Source organism: Pelobates fuscus, chromosome 2 (genome assembly GCF_036172605.1).
Source record: "Pelobates fuscus isolate aPelFus1 chromosome 2, aPelFus1.pri, whole genome shotgun sequence".
Taxonomy (NCBI): domain Eukaryota; kingdom Metazoa; phylum Chordata; class Amphibia; order Anura; family Pelobatidae; genus Pelobates; species Pelobates fuscus.
Genome location: NC_086318.1, coordinates 126,318,261 through 126,338,041, shown reverse-complemented (window position 1 = coordinate 126,338,041; position 19,781 = coordinate 126,318,261). Strand labels below are relative to the sequence as shown.

Here is a 19,781-nt window from a genome sequence, read left to right as displayed (position 1 = left end):
AGGCTTTTTTTTATTGCAAGTTCTGTTTAATTTAGGTTTTCTTATCCCCTGCTATGTTAATAGCTTGCTAGACCCTGCAATAGCCTCCTGTATGTGATTAAAGTTCAATTTAGAGATTGAGAGACAATAATTTAAGTTAAATTACATCTGTTTGAAAGTGAAACCAGTGTTTTTTTCATGCAGGCTCTGTCAATCATAGCCAGGGGAGGTGTGGCTAGGGCTGCATAAACAGAAACAAAGTGATTTAACTCATAAATGACAGTGAATTGAGCAGTGAAATTGCAGGGGAATGATCTATACACTAAAACTGCTTTATTTAGCTAAAGTAATTTAGGTGACTATGTCTCACTGACAGCCGCTAGAGGCGCTTGCGTGATTCTCACTGTGAAAATCATTTACAGTCATTTACAGCTCCCTTTTTTAAGTCTTGATGCCTGTTGTGCCTTACAATGACTGCTGGGCCTTACCAAATCCTCTGTCCAGATTCTAGAAAGCCTTATAATATATATGATTTACTTATCCCTAGCATGTTACTATGATCAACTACTACCTGGAGTAGATGTGGGAGTCAGCAACAGCAGATACTCACAATGACTGTTCTTGATTTTAAAAGCCCTTCTATATACTAGATTTACAGATTAATTTCAATACGAACTGTAATCTTTTGAATTTGGGTCATTAGGGAGATTTTATGAGTCCCCAATTTTCAAACTGCCATATAGACTAACCACGAAACAAAGACTTGCACAATAGATGAGATTATTCCTATTGATCCATGATTTGGAATTCTGCCCATGGCGGAAAAAAAAAAGATAATTAATGGCCTTTGTTTAATTAATGTTCATTTTTTATTTCACAAATTAAGTGAAATGGGAGAAGTAAATGGAAAAACAAAAAGTATTTTTATATAGTATATACGTTAAAGGGACACTATAGTCACCTGAACAACTTTAGCTTAATGAAGCAGTTTTGGTGTATAGAACATGCCCCTGCAGCCTCACTGCTCAGTCCTCTGCCATTTAGGAGTTAAATCCCTTTGTTTATGAACCCTAGTCACACCTCCCTGCATGTGACTTGCACAGCCTTCCATAAACACTTCCTGTAAAGAGAGCCCTATTTAGGCTTTTTTTTTATTGCAAGTTCTGTTTAATTTAGGTTTTCTTATCCCCTGCTATGTTAATAGCTTGCTAGACCCTGCAATAGCCTCCTGTATGTGATTAAAGTTCAATTTAGAGATTGAGAGACAATAATTTAAGTTAAATTACATCTGTTTGAAAGTGAAACCAGTGTTTTTTTCATGCAGGCTCTGTCAATCATAGCCAGGGGAGGTGTGGCTAGGGCTGCATAAACAGAAACAAAGTGATTTAACTCATAAATGACAGTGAATTGAGCAGTGAAATTGCAGGGGAATGATCTATACACTAAAACTGCTTTATTTAGCTAAAGTAATTTAGGTGACTATGTCTCACTGACAGCCGCTAGAGGCGCTTGCGTGATTCTCACTGTGAAAATCATTTACAGTCATTTACAGCTCCCTTTTTTAAGTCTTGATGCCAATATTTTAAAATGGAGGAACATTTACCTCTAAGAATGTTTGCACTGCAAGTGCAACTAAAGTAAATTAACCCAAAACGGATTCACTCATTAGTCTTGATTGTTAAAATGTCCAATATGTCTAGGATTTCAATTATTTTTACATAGTTATAAAACAAATACTCCAAGGGCTGAATTATGGTTTTAAAACTTAAACTTTGCAAAATTTGCCATGCTGAGATTACAACTTTTATTATAGTCACATAATCCAAAACCGCTACACAAAAGTATATATTTGTAGAAAGCACATCCCCCACGCTATGTAACGAATAACATGTTGACACTTTTAATTTAAACATATTATCACAGACCAAGGTCAATTAGCAAATGTTTATGTTTTTTCTACACATGTTGTATTTAGGGGAAATTCAAAATATGCATGTCCCACTGCATATTTGTATTATGTCACTGTTTTTTGAGCAATATGATACCCCACTTATATAGCTATTTCCCTAATCCTACACCTAATCTTGTCCTTAATCCAACCCCTAACCCAACCCTAAATCCAACCTACCCATAATCCTACACATAGTTCAACCCATAATCAAACCCCTTTTCCTACCCCTAATCTAACCTCTAATCCAACCCCTAACCAAACACCTAATCCAAACTCCAATCCAACCCATAATTTAATCCCTCCCTAATTCTACCTATAATCCGATCCCGGAATCCCAGCCCCTAATCCTACCCCCTAATCCTAACTCTGATGTATTTTCTCTGCTGGTGTCAGTACTCGCATCAGCAGAGGGATTTCCCAGTTATCTGTGCTGTATGATTGTAGCATGAGAATGCATCCTTCTCATGCTGCAGCTCCAGCACACAGAGATCAGTGCCGGGCAGCTGGCAAAGACCCAGGAGGTCTCCATCATAGTAGGGGGTACAGTGCCAGGCTGGGGGAACACTAATTGATTTTCATAAAATCAATTTAAAGAGCTACATGCTGTGCTTCACATTGCCTTTTAGTCAGTCTGGGACCAAGTATCGAAAGATACCTGGGGGTCCCTGATTTTTTTAAGGCAACAGGCTGGGTGCAGTGATAGAAATACCTTGGTTAAGCGAGAATGCTCAGCTGTGGTATTTAAAGAGCTAAAAGAGGGGACCCTAAGTACTTAGTATAATAAGCGGAGGGGGGGGAGGGGGAGGCACGATAACCACTGCAAACTGTAGTAAATTAATTGTTTGCTGTTACTGATTAGCAATACTTTACATCACAGAAAAAAGGTCTGGAAGAGAAGAACCCATTATCAAATGATAGAAAGTGATTATAAGCAAAAACAAATATATAAACACTTTTTCCCCAGAGGATTGGTTGGCAATTTCCCATTGGACATTGGAAACAAAACTAAAAAATTAATCTTCTGTATAATGAATTATGCAAAGACTGGACTGTTTGCTGCTGCAAAAATAATATTCTTTCAGTGACGAATAATATTCAGTTTTAGCAATAATATTTCATTGGTTTTAGTAAATGCATATGTAGTATATGTACACTACTGTGCCTACTATCCCTCTGCCAAAACTCAAAACCCTACATAGCACCTTCCAGGTGGAACCTAATACAGGGCTTACTGGCTCTGGACTCAAACTGAGCTCCAGAGAATTCATTTCACAGCCAATATGGTGATATTTTTATTGTACTAAAGCAGCTGCAATATTGGTTAATATATTCATTCTACAAACTTTTTATATGACATTGAATGTAGAATTTACTATAATTTTAATCTGCTTTATTACATCGAAACAAGAAGGTTCATTTGGGGACAGTAATTTGTGTAAACATAACATGCTGCCAACAGAAATCCATCAAATATTCAAGAACAATAAAGATTTAAAGAGGCAAAACTAGTTAGTAACAGGAAATGCACTAAATCGAGCCCCAAAACTAACATTGCAATGGCTCTTGTAACCAGAGCCAGATTAAGAGCCCAGTGGGCCTGGTGCTGACAATTATGATGGGCCTAATTACAGAATCTTATCGACCAAAAACAACAACTATAAGAAAAGAAAAAAACAGCAACTATAAGAAAACACATACCCTATGCTAATCTCTCTTTAATTTATGTTTTCATCTTTCAAGTAAATCCATAACTCCTAACAGCAGTGTCCAATGAAGCAGGAAGTCAATGGATGCAGGAAAAGGGTATGCCACTAACACAAATCACATAACCTGCCAAAAGGGGCGAACATGCCCAAAAAAGGGGGCATATTTGGCCAAAGAATTTGAAGGCCAGCCTGGCATGAATGCATGTCAGGCTGCCTGCCAATCATGCAAGCTGGCCAACTAAGGGCATACTATGCAGACAGCCCCCTGAGCTTGGGATAAATGCGTCTGATGATGCGTTCGCTCAATCCTTTCTAAGGACTGTCCCCTAGCACTCGCTGGTCCACTTGTCCCCTTACCTACTTACTAGCAGGCAGAAGCTCCTGGTATATATCTGGGACAGAGAAAAGCTTTATGTAGTGAGTGTAGAAGAAAGGAAACATACCACAGTGTTAGAGAGACCAAAGTCAGCATTACCTTAACTAATTTCATTGTCAGCCAGTCCACACAAGTTTTGTTCCCATACATCCCTCTTAAGTTTCCATACTTAAGCAAGAGTATGTGAAAAGCACTTAGGGTTGTCACCTTTCTTGGAAAGACAAACCGATCTTACTAATTTGCATAATTAATTATGTATGGTTGGCATCGCATAATGTAAATCACAAGGAATGACATAAGACAAAATGCTGTAAAATCACCAAAAAACTATTTAAAGTTTGATTCTGCTGTACAGCTGGATTGCTCCCTGTGTCTCCCTGTCCCCCAGTGTCTGAAGCCTCCCACTGTCTCAGTGTCCCTATGTATCAGTTTCCTCCATGTGTCTCCATGTCGTCCAGTGTCTCAGTGTCCCCTTGTCTCCCCCATGTCTCCCAGTGCCCTCATGACTTAGTGTCCCCATGTGTCGATTACCTCAGGTCTCACAGTGTCCCTATGTATCACAGTGTCTCAGTGCCCCATGTCTCACAGTGACCCTAGACTCCCAGTGTCCCCATGTCGTGTTCACAGGTATCAATGTCCCCCAGTATCCTCTTGTGTCCCCATGTCTTCCTGTGTCCCCCAGTATTCCCATGTCTCACAGTGTCCCCTAGTGTCTGTGTCCACATGTCTCACAGGGTCCCCATGTCACTAAGACACTAGGAACACTGAGGCATGGGGACACTGTGAGGCATGGGGACACTGAGACAGGGGACATTGGGAGACCTAGGGATACTGAGAGAAATGTGGACATTAAGACACTTGGGGAACTAGGAGATAAGGGGACACTGGGAGACATGGGGACACAGACACTAGGGACACTGGAAGATTTGGGAACACTGCGAGACATGGGGACACTAAGACACCAGGGACACTGGGAGAATAGGGGACACTGGACACGAGGGGACATTAGGACACTGGTTGGGAGACATGGGGACATTGAGACACTTGGGGCACTGGGAGACATGGTACACTGGGAGACATGGGGACAGACACTGGGAGACATGGGGACAATGAGACACCAGGGACACTGGGAGACATGTGGACACTGAGACACTGGCTGGGACACATGGTGATACTGAGAAACTAGGGGGGCACTGAGACACCAATGTCCCCTGGTGTCTCAGTGTCCCTATATCTTCCAGTGTCCCCAAGTGTCTGTGTCATAATGTCTTAGTGTCTCAGTGTCCCCATATCTCCCAGTGCCTCATGTATCCTTGCAGCCTTTAACCCTATCCCTCACTTCCCTGAGCTGTAGGCTGTCTCTGCAGGCTGGGAGTTGCTGTCTGGACTCTCTGTAGATGCTTCTCTGTGGATCGGAGAAATATGCTGGAACTTCCTGTCCCGGCCTCTCTCCACACACAGCGACCCCTCCTGGCCAGTGCTGGTATTGCATCGTAATCTCTGTGTATACTGAGAAAAATACCAGCATTTGTATTGCCAGTATGACTGCAATATCGACACTGGCCAGGCAGCCTCAAATACTAAAATGCCAGCCAAGTGGAAACCCTAAAAGTAGAGTGTAAAAAAAAAAACTCCAAACAGTTGATATGGAGTGCTTGTTCCGCAGGGGACCAAAGGCCTCCAGTTGAAATTTTGGAGCATGTTGCTCCCCATCCCAGAAGACTGGCATCTGACTCCAGAATAAAATCTGTTTGGGAGCCGAATATGGCTTTCCCGTTCCAGGCATCTATGTTATGGATCCACCAATGAAGTTTCAGCCGTACTTCATTTGTTAATGAAATTAGTTTGTTGTATGAGGTAGACCAATGTAGGTAAAAAGTCTTACATTGCTCTATAATGCAGTGGTCCCGGAAAGATGGCTTGTATGGAAGCCGAGAGGAGACCGATCATGTGTGTGAGATCTCGTAGGTGAATGTGTTGAGAGGTCAATAGTTTCTGAATGTACTTTTATATGGCTCTGATCTTGAGTGAAGGTAGTTGAAGGATAGCTTGCATGGAGTCTATCTGAAATCCAAGAAATTGCACTGTTTGTGAGGGTTTTAGAGTGGATTTTTGAAAATATATGATAAATCCTAGATTTTTGAGTAATGCAGAGGTCATATCTGCTTGGTGACGCAGAGTCTGACGATCTTGAGCCATGATTAGAATGTCATCCAAGTAGATGATGGACCGAATGCCTTTCGAGCGGAGTAGAGAGTTAACTAGTTTCATTAACCTGGTGAAATCCCAAGGGGCGGAACAAAGGCCAAAGGGGAGGCAGGTGAACTGCCAAATGTCTTGCACCCAATGGAGTTGGAGAAAAGGACAATGTTTTTGAACGACCGACACAGTGAGTAAGGAACCTTGAGATCGAATCGGGAGAAGCAACCTCCCACGCAGAGGAGGTCGCTTAGAAGATGGATGCCTTCAATCTTGAAGTGACGAAACATGATGTGTTGGTTCAGGTCTCTCAGATGACTGGACGGAAAACTCCTGTCTTCTTGCAGACCAGAAACACATTGCTGATGAATGTGCGTGGGGAGGACGATCGTTTGACATCTCCTTTTTTTTTACAAGTTTGTTTATTTCTACATGCAAAGCAGTTTAGTTTGTCATGGACATCCACAGTGGGGTCGTTGGATTGGATAGGTTGTGAAATCTATTTTGAAACCTCTCACTGTGTTTCATATCCATGGGTCCCGAGAGAGCATTGTCCACAGTTGAGAAAAAGGGGTTAAGCGGCCTACAATAGGGACTTTGAATAATGTCATTTCATTTATAAATCACTGGTATGACCAGATATTGAATATGCTGTGCAATTTTGGGCACCTGTTCTAAAGAAGGATATTATGGCACTAGAAAAAGTGCAGAGGCGGGCTACAAAATTAATAAAAGGAATGGAACATATCAGCTATGAAGAAAGGTCAACAAATTTAAACCTATTTAGTTTAGAAAAATGAATCAAAGAAGGAGAGTGAATGGAGTTGGACTAGCCAGCTCTTACACACTCCAGATAGGTTACAAGAGGTATATAAGGGGCTTAACCCCAAATAAAGTCAAGAGAAAAAGGAGGGGAGATGAAGACAAAAAATGGAAGCACACTCCCATACAATGGGTGTGGTCCAAATTCGTTTTCAAATATATACCTCTGGATGTGAAAGTCACATAAAAAAGGGGGGGGGGTTGAAACCTTTATTAAGGGAAAAAGTATATATATGTATGCTAAAAATTGGCAAACACGTTACCAATAAATGATTGGGCCTAAATGGTGGGTAAGTAGAGTGTCATTGAATTAATGCTGTTTATAAATCAAAGAGTATCTTCAGGATATAGGTACCTGAATAAATTAATAGGTAGGAAGAGGCAGGAGAAGGGAGAAGAAATGCTCATATATATACTGTGAACACATACATCCAAAGTGTTGACACAAAGATATGGAGCACTATATACATAAAAGTACGTTGCTTGACAGAGATAATTTATCACAGAAGGTCAGAGAACTGTGGTCACTGTCAATAGCAACTATATCAAAGTGGGTGTATAGAGGGTAAGGTTGCATATATATTGGAATGGTATATAGTATATAAATATACCTCAAATAATATATAGTATTCCTGCGCAAATGAGAGGATAATTCTCCAATGCAAAGGGGTGTTGCTGCTGGAAGGTGCAGCTAGTATTGGAACCCCTCACATACACCACATCAAAATCTTAAACTCGCCCTGGACTAGCTGTCTAACTCACATCAGTGAGGGTTAAAGCTAACTGCTACTTCAAGGCAGCCTCAAATTGTCCCTATCTCCCCAAAGATTTAGCATGCCATAATGCTATATCGAAACCTCTCCCATCCACTTAGTGAACACAGCACATACAAAAAAATTCCATAAAAATAATTGCCCAACCAGATAGGAACCAAAGTGAAAAGGTAAAAATTAGTAGTTAGCATCGGCTCAAAAAATCGCCGGACGCGCGTTTCGGCGTTTCAATACGCCTTTGTCAAGAGCTGAACAGTGGCAGGGCTGATTGCCGGTTTTAAAAGGAAAAAGAGCCCTCCCATTGACGGAGGGCCACCAATCAGCGTGCAGGGGCCGTTCCCAAAACGCACCACGTGGTGCTAGTCGACTCCTCCCATCCAGTACCGGCCACTCGGGAAAAGGAAGGGGAAGGGGGGGGTGGTCATATTTTGTGTGACGTCCTGTGGGCTCGTAACCCATTAAAGTTAAGAGTAAAAGTGGAGAGAATTATAATAGTAAGTTTAGAAAAATGTCGCCTGAGAGACCACATATTGAATATGCTGTGCAATTTTGGGCACCTGTTCTAAAGAAGGATATTATGGCACTAGAAAAAGTGCAGAGGCGGGCTACAAAATTAATAAAAGGGATGGAACATATCAGCTATGAAGAAAGGTTAACAAATTTAAACCTATTTAGTTTAGAAAAACGTTGCCTGAGAGGGGATATGATAACATTATACAAATATATTTGAGGCCAATACAAACCATTGTATGGAAATCTATTCACAAACCAGACTTTACATAGGACACGAGGTCATGCGTTTAGACTGGAACAAAGAAGATTTCGTCTAAGGCAAAGGAAAGGTTTTTTTTACTGTAAGAACAATAAGGATGTGGAATTCTCTGCCTGAAGAAGTGGTTTTATCAGAGTCCATACAGATATTCAAACAGCTACTAGATGCATACTTGCAAAAACAGAATATTCAAGGATATAATCGTTCAATGTAGGGTAATAACTGCTTGATCCAAGGATAAATCTGACTGCCATTCTGGGGTCAAGAAGGAATTTCTTTCCTAGCTTGTTGCAAAATTGTGCTTCAAACTGGGTTTTTTGCCTTTGCAGGGAAGCAGATCCACGTCTTCGGAAGGACCCTCTATTTGGGAACACCTGTTGGTGATAAGGGCGGGTAAAGCCCATGTTCCAGTTGTCGTTTGGTCGAGGCCTGTAGCTGGTGGCACAGCCTCGAAAGCGACCAGCTCTCCCAGAAAAACAATTATGTGAGCGGAATACACTGCATAGGGATGATTGTGCTCTATCCAGGGCGGTGAACACTGAGATGTGCTTGTTTAGGTCTCTCATGAAACTATCCCCAAAGAGCAGACCATTTGGACCTAATTCATTATTGACCAATTTGGCGTCTATTTTGAACAACGCAGCTTTGCGTCTCTCTGTAGAGATAGCCACATTGTCGTTACCTAGGAAGCATAGTGCCCTTTGAGCCCACTTGCACACCATGTGCAGGTCTAATTCACCACTCGTAAAAGCTTCTTGAATCAATGGTCCCGCAATATCCAAGAGTCTGTCGTGTGCCGATTTGAAACCTTGTTCGATACCTTTGCGCGGGTCTTTCCCTGATTTAGTTAGAAATGTGACCAATAGAGGATCGAATTCAGGAGTTAAGGCCACTTTACCTGGTATGGTGGGCCGGTGACATTCAGCTCGTAATTTGGTTCTAATCTTTTTTTCAAATGGCTTACAGAGCCACATCTTGCAGAAATTGCTGATATGTTCTGGTGGCGCCCACTCAGAGCGTGGGTGCCGAATAATACGTGGCTCAAAAAAGGGGTTGCCAGATGCATCCAGAGGTGTGTCGGTAGACTGGTCTGGAGTCTTTATTTTGTCAGAGTCATTTTTTGACTGAGTAGGCTGTGTAACAATAAAAGACTCTTTAACGTATTCAGACGAAGAGGTCTTAGGGCATATTCTTAGGACATATTCGCCGTGAGACCCTCAACCGAATAGTTGGCATCATATTCGTCCAGAACCTGGAGATTCCGGTGCGAAGTAGAACCCTCTAGAGGGTCTAAATTTTGTAACACAGATGGTGTTAAAGATTACTTGACAGATTTAGCTGGTGCTTTACCTTTGCCCGCAGACACGCTGTCCCCTTTCCAATGGTGCTTGCGCAGGGCTTCCTCATGATCTGACATAAGAATTGTCTGAATCAAAATCTGCATGAGCAGGAGGTTGTGAGACGCTTAAAGGTTGCTCACGGTAGGCTGATATAGCCTTAGGTATAGAATCCGGTATAGTGGAGTAGAGCCAAGCACGAAGCTCAGCGGAGATTGTAGGGTCTGATTGTTTAGACATTCTAGAATAAATGTATGAGAATAACTATGTACAAGCTATAAAACAAAGTAGTATATATTTGAAAATAAGATCATATATATAAAATGACTCGGTTCACCAGTAGCAAATGGGGTTCACCCAGTAATATGTATGTAGGAATATTGGGGTTCACCAAGATATTGGTGGGGTTACCACATGATGAATAATAAGTGGGGGTCACCCAACGTAAATAAAGTGGGATTAACCGCTTAGAAATATCAAGGAAAGTGGGGTCAGCCATAACACTTATATAGCATAGGTGGGGATCACCCAGAAATATTAGTGTAATAAAGTGGATTGAACAGTCAAATTGATGCAGTGGGGGTCACCCACAAAATATATCCCTGGTTAGTGAGTTTAGATATATATAAACAGGGCGCCATCCAATTGTAAGGCTCAAGCAAATGAAAAATGCAGGGGTTACCTGTGTGAATTGAATAATAAATCAATGTAATATGTGGTGGACAGCCACAGAATTGTACAGTGTTCGTTTGGCAGAAATCTGCAATAAAGAAATTATATAGCACTAAGAATACATGGTAATGGATTGGAGTAGAGGAAATACACTATTAAATCTGAAATAAAAACCTACCTGATCGCTAGACAAGGAGCAGGCAGAGCTGTAGTATTCTACACTTTACGAATGGCAAAAGGGCGGGAAAGTGCCTCGCAAGCGTAAGATGGCCACCGCAAACAAAAAAGAAAAGCCTTCGCGTCACAAAATGACACAGTATAAAACTGCCAAACAGTGAAAGTGGATGGACAATAATTTAACAAGTACTTATAGGTAGTTAGTTGAAGGTGTATAAGGAAAAACAAATAATGTAATAAAATATAAGATCACAAATATCTCATATATGAATAAAAGTCAAAATGTAGGAGACTATAATTGAGAATGGAATGCTAAGATATAATAACTGTGCAGAAAACGTTGGTAATTTTTTTATATTATTTGTTTATTTGTCCTAATTCTCTTTTTTCAGTTTTCCACAATTCCGAGTTTAATAAATACATGGTCCTTGAGACCAATTTTACCCAAAAATAGAGGCTCAACAAACCCAAGCGACTTGTAGGGGACACCAACAGAGTGGTCACACCAAGAGCCACAAGCAGACACCAAATATGCCACATACCCTGCATAAAAAGCCGGAACATAGCTCGCGGCCTTCAAGCATGGTCGGCACGAGGGAGACGGCCGCTCCACTGCCGCCAACACTGACAGCAACTTCGAACAAGGGCCCTTGTTCCCCTCCCCATGGACCGGCGGGGGTCATCCCGGTCCCTGGGGAATCCCTGCTGACGCGGTGGCGGATACCTCATCTTCAGTCTACCAACCCTGAGATGGCGGCGACCTTCACTGGACCAAACGACAACGAACAGGAGCCAACCATCCTGAGGCATTTGGATGCAATATTCGAGGCCTTTTGGAGCAAACTCGAGATGAGACAGGCTGCCACACGCAACACAATTGCAAGCCCACCGCTAGCACTACAGCCCCACACCCACCTCAGAAACGCTCCTCGAGGGGCGGGGCTTAGCGGGCGCTCAGCGCATGCGCCATTTCTGGAGCTCCACGAGCCGCGCACCGAAAAACGGGACTTACCCGCTAACCCACCGGGCAAACACCGACGGGCACACCTCCATCGGCTGCAGGAACCCGATAGGCACGCTCCGATGCCTTTTTTTCACCCGACGGGCACAAACTCAAAACGACGGCCTCCCAAGGCCTTTCACACAGTCGGCCTGAGAACCACGCCGCACACTTCCGCAGCCTGGTGGGACCCGGACTGGCTCACACCCGACCTCCAACAAACAGAGGTACAAGGGACAGGAGAGATGGGCAGAAAATCCCATAAATCACAGGCACATGCCCCCCAAGATACACAGGACATAGGCATGCTGCTCCAACGTCCACGGCCACACAGAGAGCAGGAACAGGCTGAGACAGAGGCCTGTGCCCACCAGGGGCAGGAAGGGGTGAGTGACACTGCCCAAAAGTCACCCCTAGCGGAGACCCAAACCACGCATACCCCGACCACCTCAGAACCTGCAAACCAGGCAGGACATAGACAACTTGTTTGACCGCATCCAAAAGCTCTTTGCTGCGCCCGCCCGGGTCCAGGCAACAGACGCAACTATAGCCGACTTACAATGCCAAATTGCGGCAGTAGGAGACTCTGTCGCTCGGCTGCAGACACAGCACTCTGACACCTCCCACAGAATAGATGCACTTGACGAAAGGACACGCCAGAAAAATATAAAGATCAGGGGAGTAGCAGAAACAGTGTCAAACGAGGAACTACCACACCTCAGCAGGAGAATGGTGACTAAGTTACTCCCAGCGAAACTAGCCAAGAAATTCACACAAGATGGGGCATACCGCATCGCCAAGTCCCCTAGGGCACCATCCACAGCTCCAAGAGACATAATACTGCGCTGTGGCACGAGACAAAACAAACAAGCCTTACTAAGAGCTATGCATAAGCAGTCACCTCTGGACTTTGAGAATCACAAGATCTCACTGTTTCAGGATCTCCACCGCTCCACCCTACTATGGAGAAATTCTATGAAACCCATCACCCAATGGCTACAAGAGGCTGGCATACAATACCGCTGGACTATGCCCAGAACCCTTACAGCACTCACAGAAGGAGGACAACTCAAGGCCACAGACGTGGCAGAGGCGGCCACCTTCCTGGCAGCGGTCGGTATCAGCGATGACCCGCAGGAGCGGAGGGCCCGAACCACTTCTGGGACTTGGGACGTGGACAATATAACCCCTTTTACTCCCCGGAATGGACAGGGAGCAGTTACATAATGTGACACCTTACTCTACTTTACACTTTGTTACAAATTGCTAAGTTCAGATTTCTGTTCCTTTTGTTTTACACTCGCCACCCCGTTCTCACCTGTTCCCAACACCTTAACTGCACTGACCTGACTGGAGCTCCAGAATAACCTGTGCTAAAGATAGTCCAAACCCTAGCGACGACACTCATGGTGTTCACCGCAAAATGATCTCACAACACTTTCCTCCCCCCCAGACATCCCCTGTGGTGGGGCATTATGCAAAAGCATATGCACACTGGGACAAACTCTAATGCCTTTACACTCTGACAGCAACCATTGCACACTACCAGTGGATATAGGCTTTGGGTTCCCACGCACTTACTAGGTCTCACTAAATACATGCATACCCCACAGCAGGAGACGTAGACCATAGGATACACACTGGCCCTAAACAGACCGGTATGGCTCCCAATAGCCGACTATAACACCCCCTCGAGGGCACTACACCTAGACGCCATACAACCATGGGAGCCCTTCACGCTAGATAAATAATTTGACTGTTAGTCCAACGGTTAGTTACTCCTGACTCCTCTATTACGCCTAATTACTATTTAAAAATGTGCAATGTTTATACAAGCCATGCTTTGTTCTACTGTGTATGTCAATAATTAACTTGCCCGTGCTGTCGTGGCATTGCAAGTACGCATGTTACTGAGTTGATGCACAAAAAAATAAAGAATTATTAAAAAAAAAAGAAACGCTCCTCGAAAAACATTGCGGGTAAGAAAATGGCGTTGCGGCAGTCGCCGCTTCCCGCCGACAAATAAACCAACGTGACCCCAACAGGCTGCAACTGCCGGACCACGAAAGTCACAGCCGACCCAGTCCAAGCCACGGATCACTCCAAGATACACAGTGAGCTGGCTGCCCTACTCAAGCGGCACCCGAACGCTGCGGGCGAGACACCGTCGGGACGCAAGGGGCAGGTTCCACCACGACTGCTCTCCGGAATACCTCCACTTACATGAACAGACGAACCTGACACCAGGGCCCTCGGATTGGGGAAATACGATTGTGGAGTCCCACGATGGACTACAAATGGAGGTTAGGACACTGGAAGGCATAGGCTGGAAGAGGAAGCTGTGCGGGACTCTTTGGGACTTGCCCCCTCCTGAAATTGGGAGCTTGCAGCGGGCAGTATAAAAATATCTCTTACACAAAAGTGATGTTACAGTCTGCATATAATGTTTATCTGTTAATCTTAATGGTTTATGAGTTTGCTACTAGTCACTCAAAACATACATTTGCTGACACTGGCACATTTACCAGCAACCCAATGGCTAATACCCCTTGTAACTTAGGTAGACCCTCTCTTTTTCTGTTGGGAATGCCAATTACATCCCCTGCCTACTTATTAGCCTGCTTTTGATCTTGCCGCCCATGATTTCCAAAAGGGCAATACCCCTCTAGTTAAAGCTGCAGGGGCTATTTAAGCCTAATAAGCCCTTAACTAAGCTTTTTTAAAACATTGTCTTACAGTCTTGGTAAAATCTAGTTTAGGCCAGGACAGAACTCTGCACTGCTGCCTGTAATATAAATGTTGACGCCTTAATTGATAGCCAGTTATCTATATACTTATATGTTTGCCTACTATAACCGGGCCGCGTCCCTCTACTCTTACTTAAGAGGCTGACGACACGCCTGTAGTATCGCACCCATAAGCGCCACCCTAGTTTATACGCCTGCTAGTCACGGGTTTGCTATATACCACATCCAAGCATGTTCGCCAATCTGTCTAAATAACTAACGATGAAAACGCGTTACACACACTATAGACAGCCTGAAACTATGTTAAATACCTTTAAAAAATGTGTGCAATAACTACAGCCTGTATTAATACAAAAACGTGCATTTCTAAAAAGTACGCTAGCTTTAAAAAATGGGTGCAGTTACCTCTTGTACTTTAACTTTACCATAAAAATGTGCAGGTGCAGCGAAATGAAACAAAGTAATACCTTGCATATATCAAAACATTATGTACCAGTTTTCATTGTGAATTTTGCATGTTCCTGCATTCGTTGTTGTGACGATGCAGGATGATTTGTACACCTATGCACAATAAAAATTAAGAATTAAAAAAAAAAAAAAACTTTAGCTTAATGAAGCAGGTTTTGTGAATAGATCATGCAGCTGCAAGTTTACTGCTCAATTATCTGCCATTTAGGAGTTAAATTACTTTTGTTTCTGTTTATGCAGCCTGAGGCACGCATCCCCTGGCTGTCACTCATACAGCCTGCATTGACAAAAAAATTCAATCAGATATTAACTTGCTTTAGACGTTTTAATCCCCTGCTCTGTAAATTGAACTTTAATCAGACACAGTAGACTCCTGTGGGCTCTAGAAGGTTATTAACAGGAGATAAGGCAGTGTGATATTTTTCTTTTTTTTTTTAAACTGTGCAATAAAGGAACCTAGAATATCTAAATTCCTTTTCATGAAATACATGTGCAAGTCTCATGCAGGGAGGTATAACTAGGCCTATATATGCAAAGTAATTCAACTCCTAAATGGCAGAGAATTGAGCAGTGAGACTGCATCGGCATGATCTATACACCAAACCTGTTTCATTAAGCTAAAGTTGTTTTGGTGCTTGCAGAGTCCCTTTAACCCCTTAAGGACCAAACTTCTGGAATAAAAGGGAATCATGACATGTCACACATGTCATGTGTCCTTAAGGGGTTAAGGGCAGTATTTTAGAAACCTATTATCTTCAGGGATAAAAAAAAACAAAAAAAAAAAACACAACACATATTTCTTCTTCTTAATAATTATTAGTCAGTTTAACTAAACTGCTGGTTTAACAAACCAGTATTGTTTTTCTGCCTCCATCAAATACCACAGAATTGAAAATGTTAAACAGAAGTAATACATTTGAAATCAGTGTGATTTTTTTCCATATATTAATATAATTTATAATGACACATTGGTGCTGTTGCCTGCTGGCTGTAGGCTATACTTTGAGAAATGTCTCTATTTGGCTATACCTCAGGACAAATAGTCACACCTGCAGTCAAGGCCATATGGTATCAAGCAGGAGCACTTAACTAATCACATTATGCAATTTATATACCAGCAATAAATTCTCAAAGTGTACCAGTTTTACAAAGATTGCCTTCCGGCATTTTACTGTATGTAAAGTATGTTGGTTTTATAATTTAGAAGGTTGGGTATGTTCAGATTTGGTTCCCAAATTATCTGGTGTACAGATACAATTAAGGGGGTTTTCTATAAACAAATTAAAATGCAATTTCCATGTACTGAATATGGAACTTTATTATTTTTATGTGAGGCTTATGCAGATATTAATGTTTTGCGTAAATGTAATTGTCACTTATGAAGTATAAACCTATAAAGCAAATAAATGTTATCTGAAGTCTTTTATTGCAGGGAAGATAGCATGCAGGGTTATCTAAAATGTAAAGATAATGAAACAGGAGGTCATACGGGATTGCCTTGTGATTTCGACATGTATTCCATAGGAAGTGAAGGGAGGTAAAACAGATGGGTAAACCCATTCATTGCCAGGATATTCTTTCAATTTTGATGACCCAGGAGAAGAAACCAATTTGAGCTTTGTGCTTTCTTTACAGCAACGATTCCAAATCTTATTTGAACCAAGGCACTGTTCAGTGCGAAAATGATTTTGAAGGCGCACCTATTTATTTTTTTCTGTACCTTCATCAGCAACTTATAAAATCCATCTCCAGTTGAACAAAATATATAATTTGCCGATGTTATCCTTATGTAACATTCAGGAATAATTACACACAGGCTCTTACGGGTTGTGAGCCCGTGATTAATGAAGCAAACATAAATCTTGCCACTGGATGAAAAAAGCAATGCCTGAGTTGTGGAAATGAAAAAAAATAAAAAAAATCTATATTCTTCATATTTAAAATCGTAGCTGGGACCAGTGCTAAATGGGAAGACACCCCTGAAGAACCGTGTTAGCGTTTTAGTGGTGGTGTTGTATCACTGGCATTGCTTTTTTCTCCCAGTGGATATGCCTGATTTATGTTTGCTACTAGAGGCTTTTAATTAATTGCCAGGTGGGAATACCAATTTTAAAATGCATTAAACCTATTATAGCTATGAAGTCAACATGTTGCACAAGATAGGGTTTACAAATCAAACTTGCTCCAAAATTGCAAAAATAACTTCTAAAAAGAATACAGTCATTTTCTAAGTGCTTTCTGCTGTTTCATGGAATTTAACGTCGTGAAACAATGCTGGACATCCTCGTGGACATCCTCGCATCCAGCATCTTCAAACTCCCTACAGGAAAGCACTGATTCAATGCTTTCCTATAGGGAAGGCATAACGCATGCGCTTTGCTCGCTGCGCAAATGCATGAGGTTCCCCCTCACCATGACCTCGGCTCCTGAATAAGGTAAGTGAAAAAAAAACATTAACCCTTTTATGAGGCGTGAGGGGGCAGAGGGACTCTATAGTGTTAGGAATACAGCTAACATTATAATGCTCTTTTAAAAAAAGAGCATTATAATGTTAGCTTTTCTCCCAGTGGATATGCCTGATTTATGTTTGTTACTAGAGGCTTTTAATTAATTGCCAGGTGGGAATACCAATTTTAAAATGCATTAAACCTATTATAGCTATGAAGTCAACATGTTGCACAAGATAGGGTTTACAAATCAAACTTGCTACAAAATTGCAAAAATAACTTCTAAAAAGAATACAGTCGTTTTCAAAGTGCTTTCTGCTGTTTCATGGAATTTAACGTCGTGAAACAATGCTGGACATCCTCGTGGACATCCTCGCATCCAGCATCTTCAAACTCCCTACAGGAAAGCATTGATTCAATGCTTTCCTATAGGGAAGGCATAACGCATGCGCTTTGCTCGCTGCGCAAATGCATGAGGTTCCCCCTCACCATGACCTCGGCTCCTGAATAAGGTAAGTGAAAAAAAACATTAACCCTTTTATGAGGCGTGAGGGGGCAGAGGGACTCTATAGTGTTAGGAATACAGCTAACATTATAGTGCTCTTTTAAAAAAAGAATGTGACGAAAAAATAAAATGATGCTACATATTCTAGCATACATCATGACAAAAAATGTGCAGATAATGTGCACCAAGATATAATACAAAATTGATCTTGCATCATTCTCAATGGGACATGATGGGAACTTTCTTCCATGCTGAAATCTATAGGGCACTCCAGCAACCATCCTATTACTTCAGCACTAAATAAGCATTATGGGAGTCATAGTCTATTCTGAATTGAGCACCAGCCGAGTACTATGTGAATGATGCAGGGCCAATCACGTACGTTGTGAAAATACTAGTTCAATCATGTCCAGCGTGTCTGTTTAAAGGATTACAGAGAAACTTGAATTTTAACCATGAACATAATCATTACATTTGTGCATTTGGTTTCAAACGTATCACGATTTGTCTGCATTTTGAATGAGCCTTTTTCTTTGTTTCGTAATTCATTCAATGGTGCAAAAAGTCACCTATCACTGTACAGCAAAATATATACATAAAAATAAGCATAATAATTTTTCCTGAAAACTATCACATTGACAAACTTGGTCCGAACCAAAACACTACACAACTCGAATCCCTGAACCAAAAAACCTTTTTTGGAAAAATTGATTTGGACAAACCAATTTTTTTCACCATTTTCAAGTCTAATAATGATTTACTTACTTTGCATGGTGTATGGATTTTGCAAAATTAAGAAAGCAAACAAAAGCACGATAGCTTTATCTCGTTAATCTTATGTTCATGTGTTAAGTCAATGCAGAATGTTGAACAGCTGCCCATATATGCTCAGTAGCAGACTTCAACAAAACATTTTTACATTTCTATATTTTTAATTTAATTCATTATTTTGCATGTTTCATGTATAATCTTTACAAGGAATTTAAAAAAAACATGAATTTATTTTTCAACTATCGTTCCCCTTTAAGAAATGAACTGTGCACCATAAATGCATTCCTAGTCCTAGTATTTTAGTGAGGTTGCTTTAATTTGCATCAATCTCTTGTTATAGATGTTACAACAATATTTTTTTTTTCTTTCTTTTTTTGCTGAGCTAATAGAGTGGCGTTTCACCATGTTCAGGTGCGATACAGAAGCTGCAGTATGCCAGCTTTCTCAGTCAATTGCAACGAGCAAAGGAAGAGTCCCAAATGATTAATCAGGCTGTAGCAGAATTAGCAACTATCCCCTATCTGCAGGAGATCAGTCAACAACATGCTGAACTGGTAAGCATTTCTTAAATCATTTGTGGCTTATGCAAGCAGCGTGAATAACTGTAAATCGAGCAATATACTTTCAAGCCTACTGGGACCCAAATCCCCTTATTAGATGCCTTTCCAAATCTTACTTTTAATGGATTAAAGAGGAAACGCACTGTGTTTAGAATGGCCATTTTTTTTCAGATAGAGCACACATAGCTCTCCTAATGACCACTGTGTATCCTATGGGAGCTAACCTTTAGTGTACTGACCATTTGTCTACCTCCTACTCGATTTCCTGAACAGTAAACAAACGACTAATGCCAATAGGAGAGTAAACACTGCATCTTATCAGAATATATCTTTATTCTCACATAATTAGGACTGTAACAAATGAAGCTAAATTATTTACTTGTGAATACTATTATATATAAAGCCTGTAAAAACACCTTGCTATCCTGAGCCGAACACCTAATCAGCAATAATGTCTATGGTTTTCAGATAGGATAGAGGCAAACTCTATCGAGCAATTGGCTTCTATATTTTGCACAA

General features: G+C 41.6%; 1 protein-coding gene across 1 annotated transcript in view; it reads left to right on the top strand.

Annotated features, from left to right (window-relative positions):
- Positions 1-19,781, top strand: part of SPATA16 (spermatogenesis associated 16) — a 416,620-nt gene that overhangs the window by 245,943 nt on the left and 150,896 nt on the right. The window contains exon 7 of the mRNA XM_063441689.1: positions 19,114-19,256. Coding sequence (XP_063297759.1) covers positions 19,114-19,256 — 143 coding nt within the window. The remainder of the gene's footprint in view (positions 1-19,113; positions 19,257-19,781) is intronic.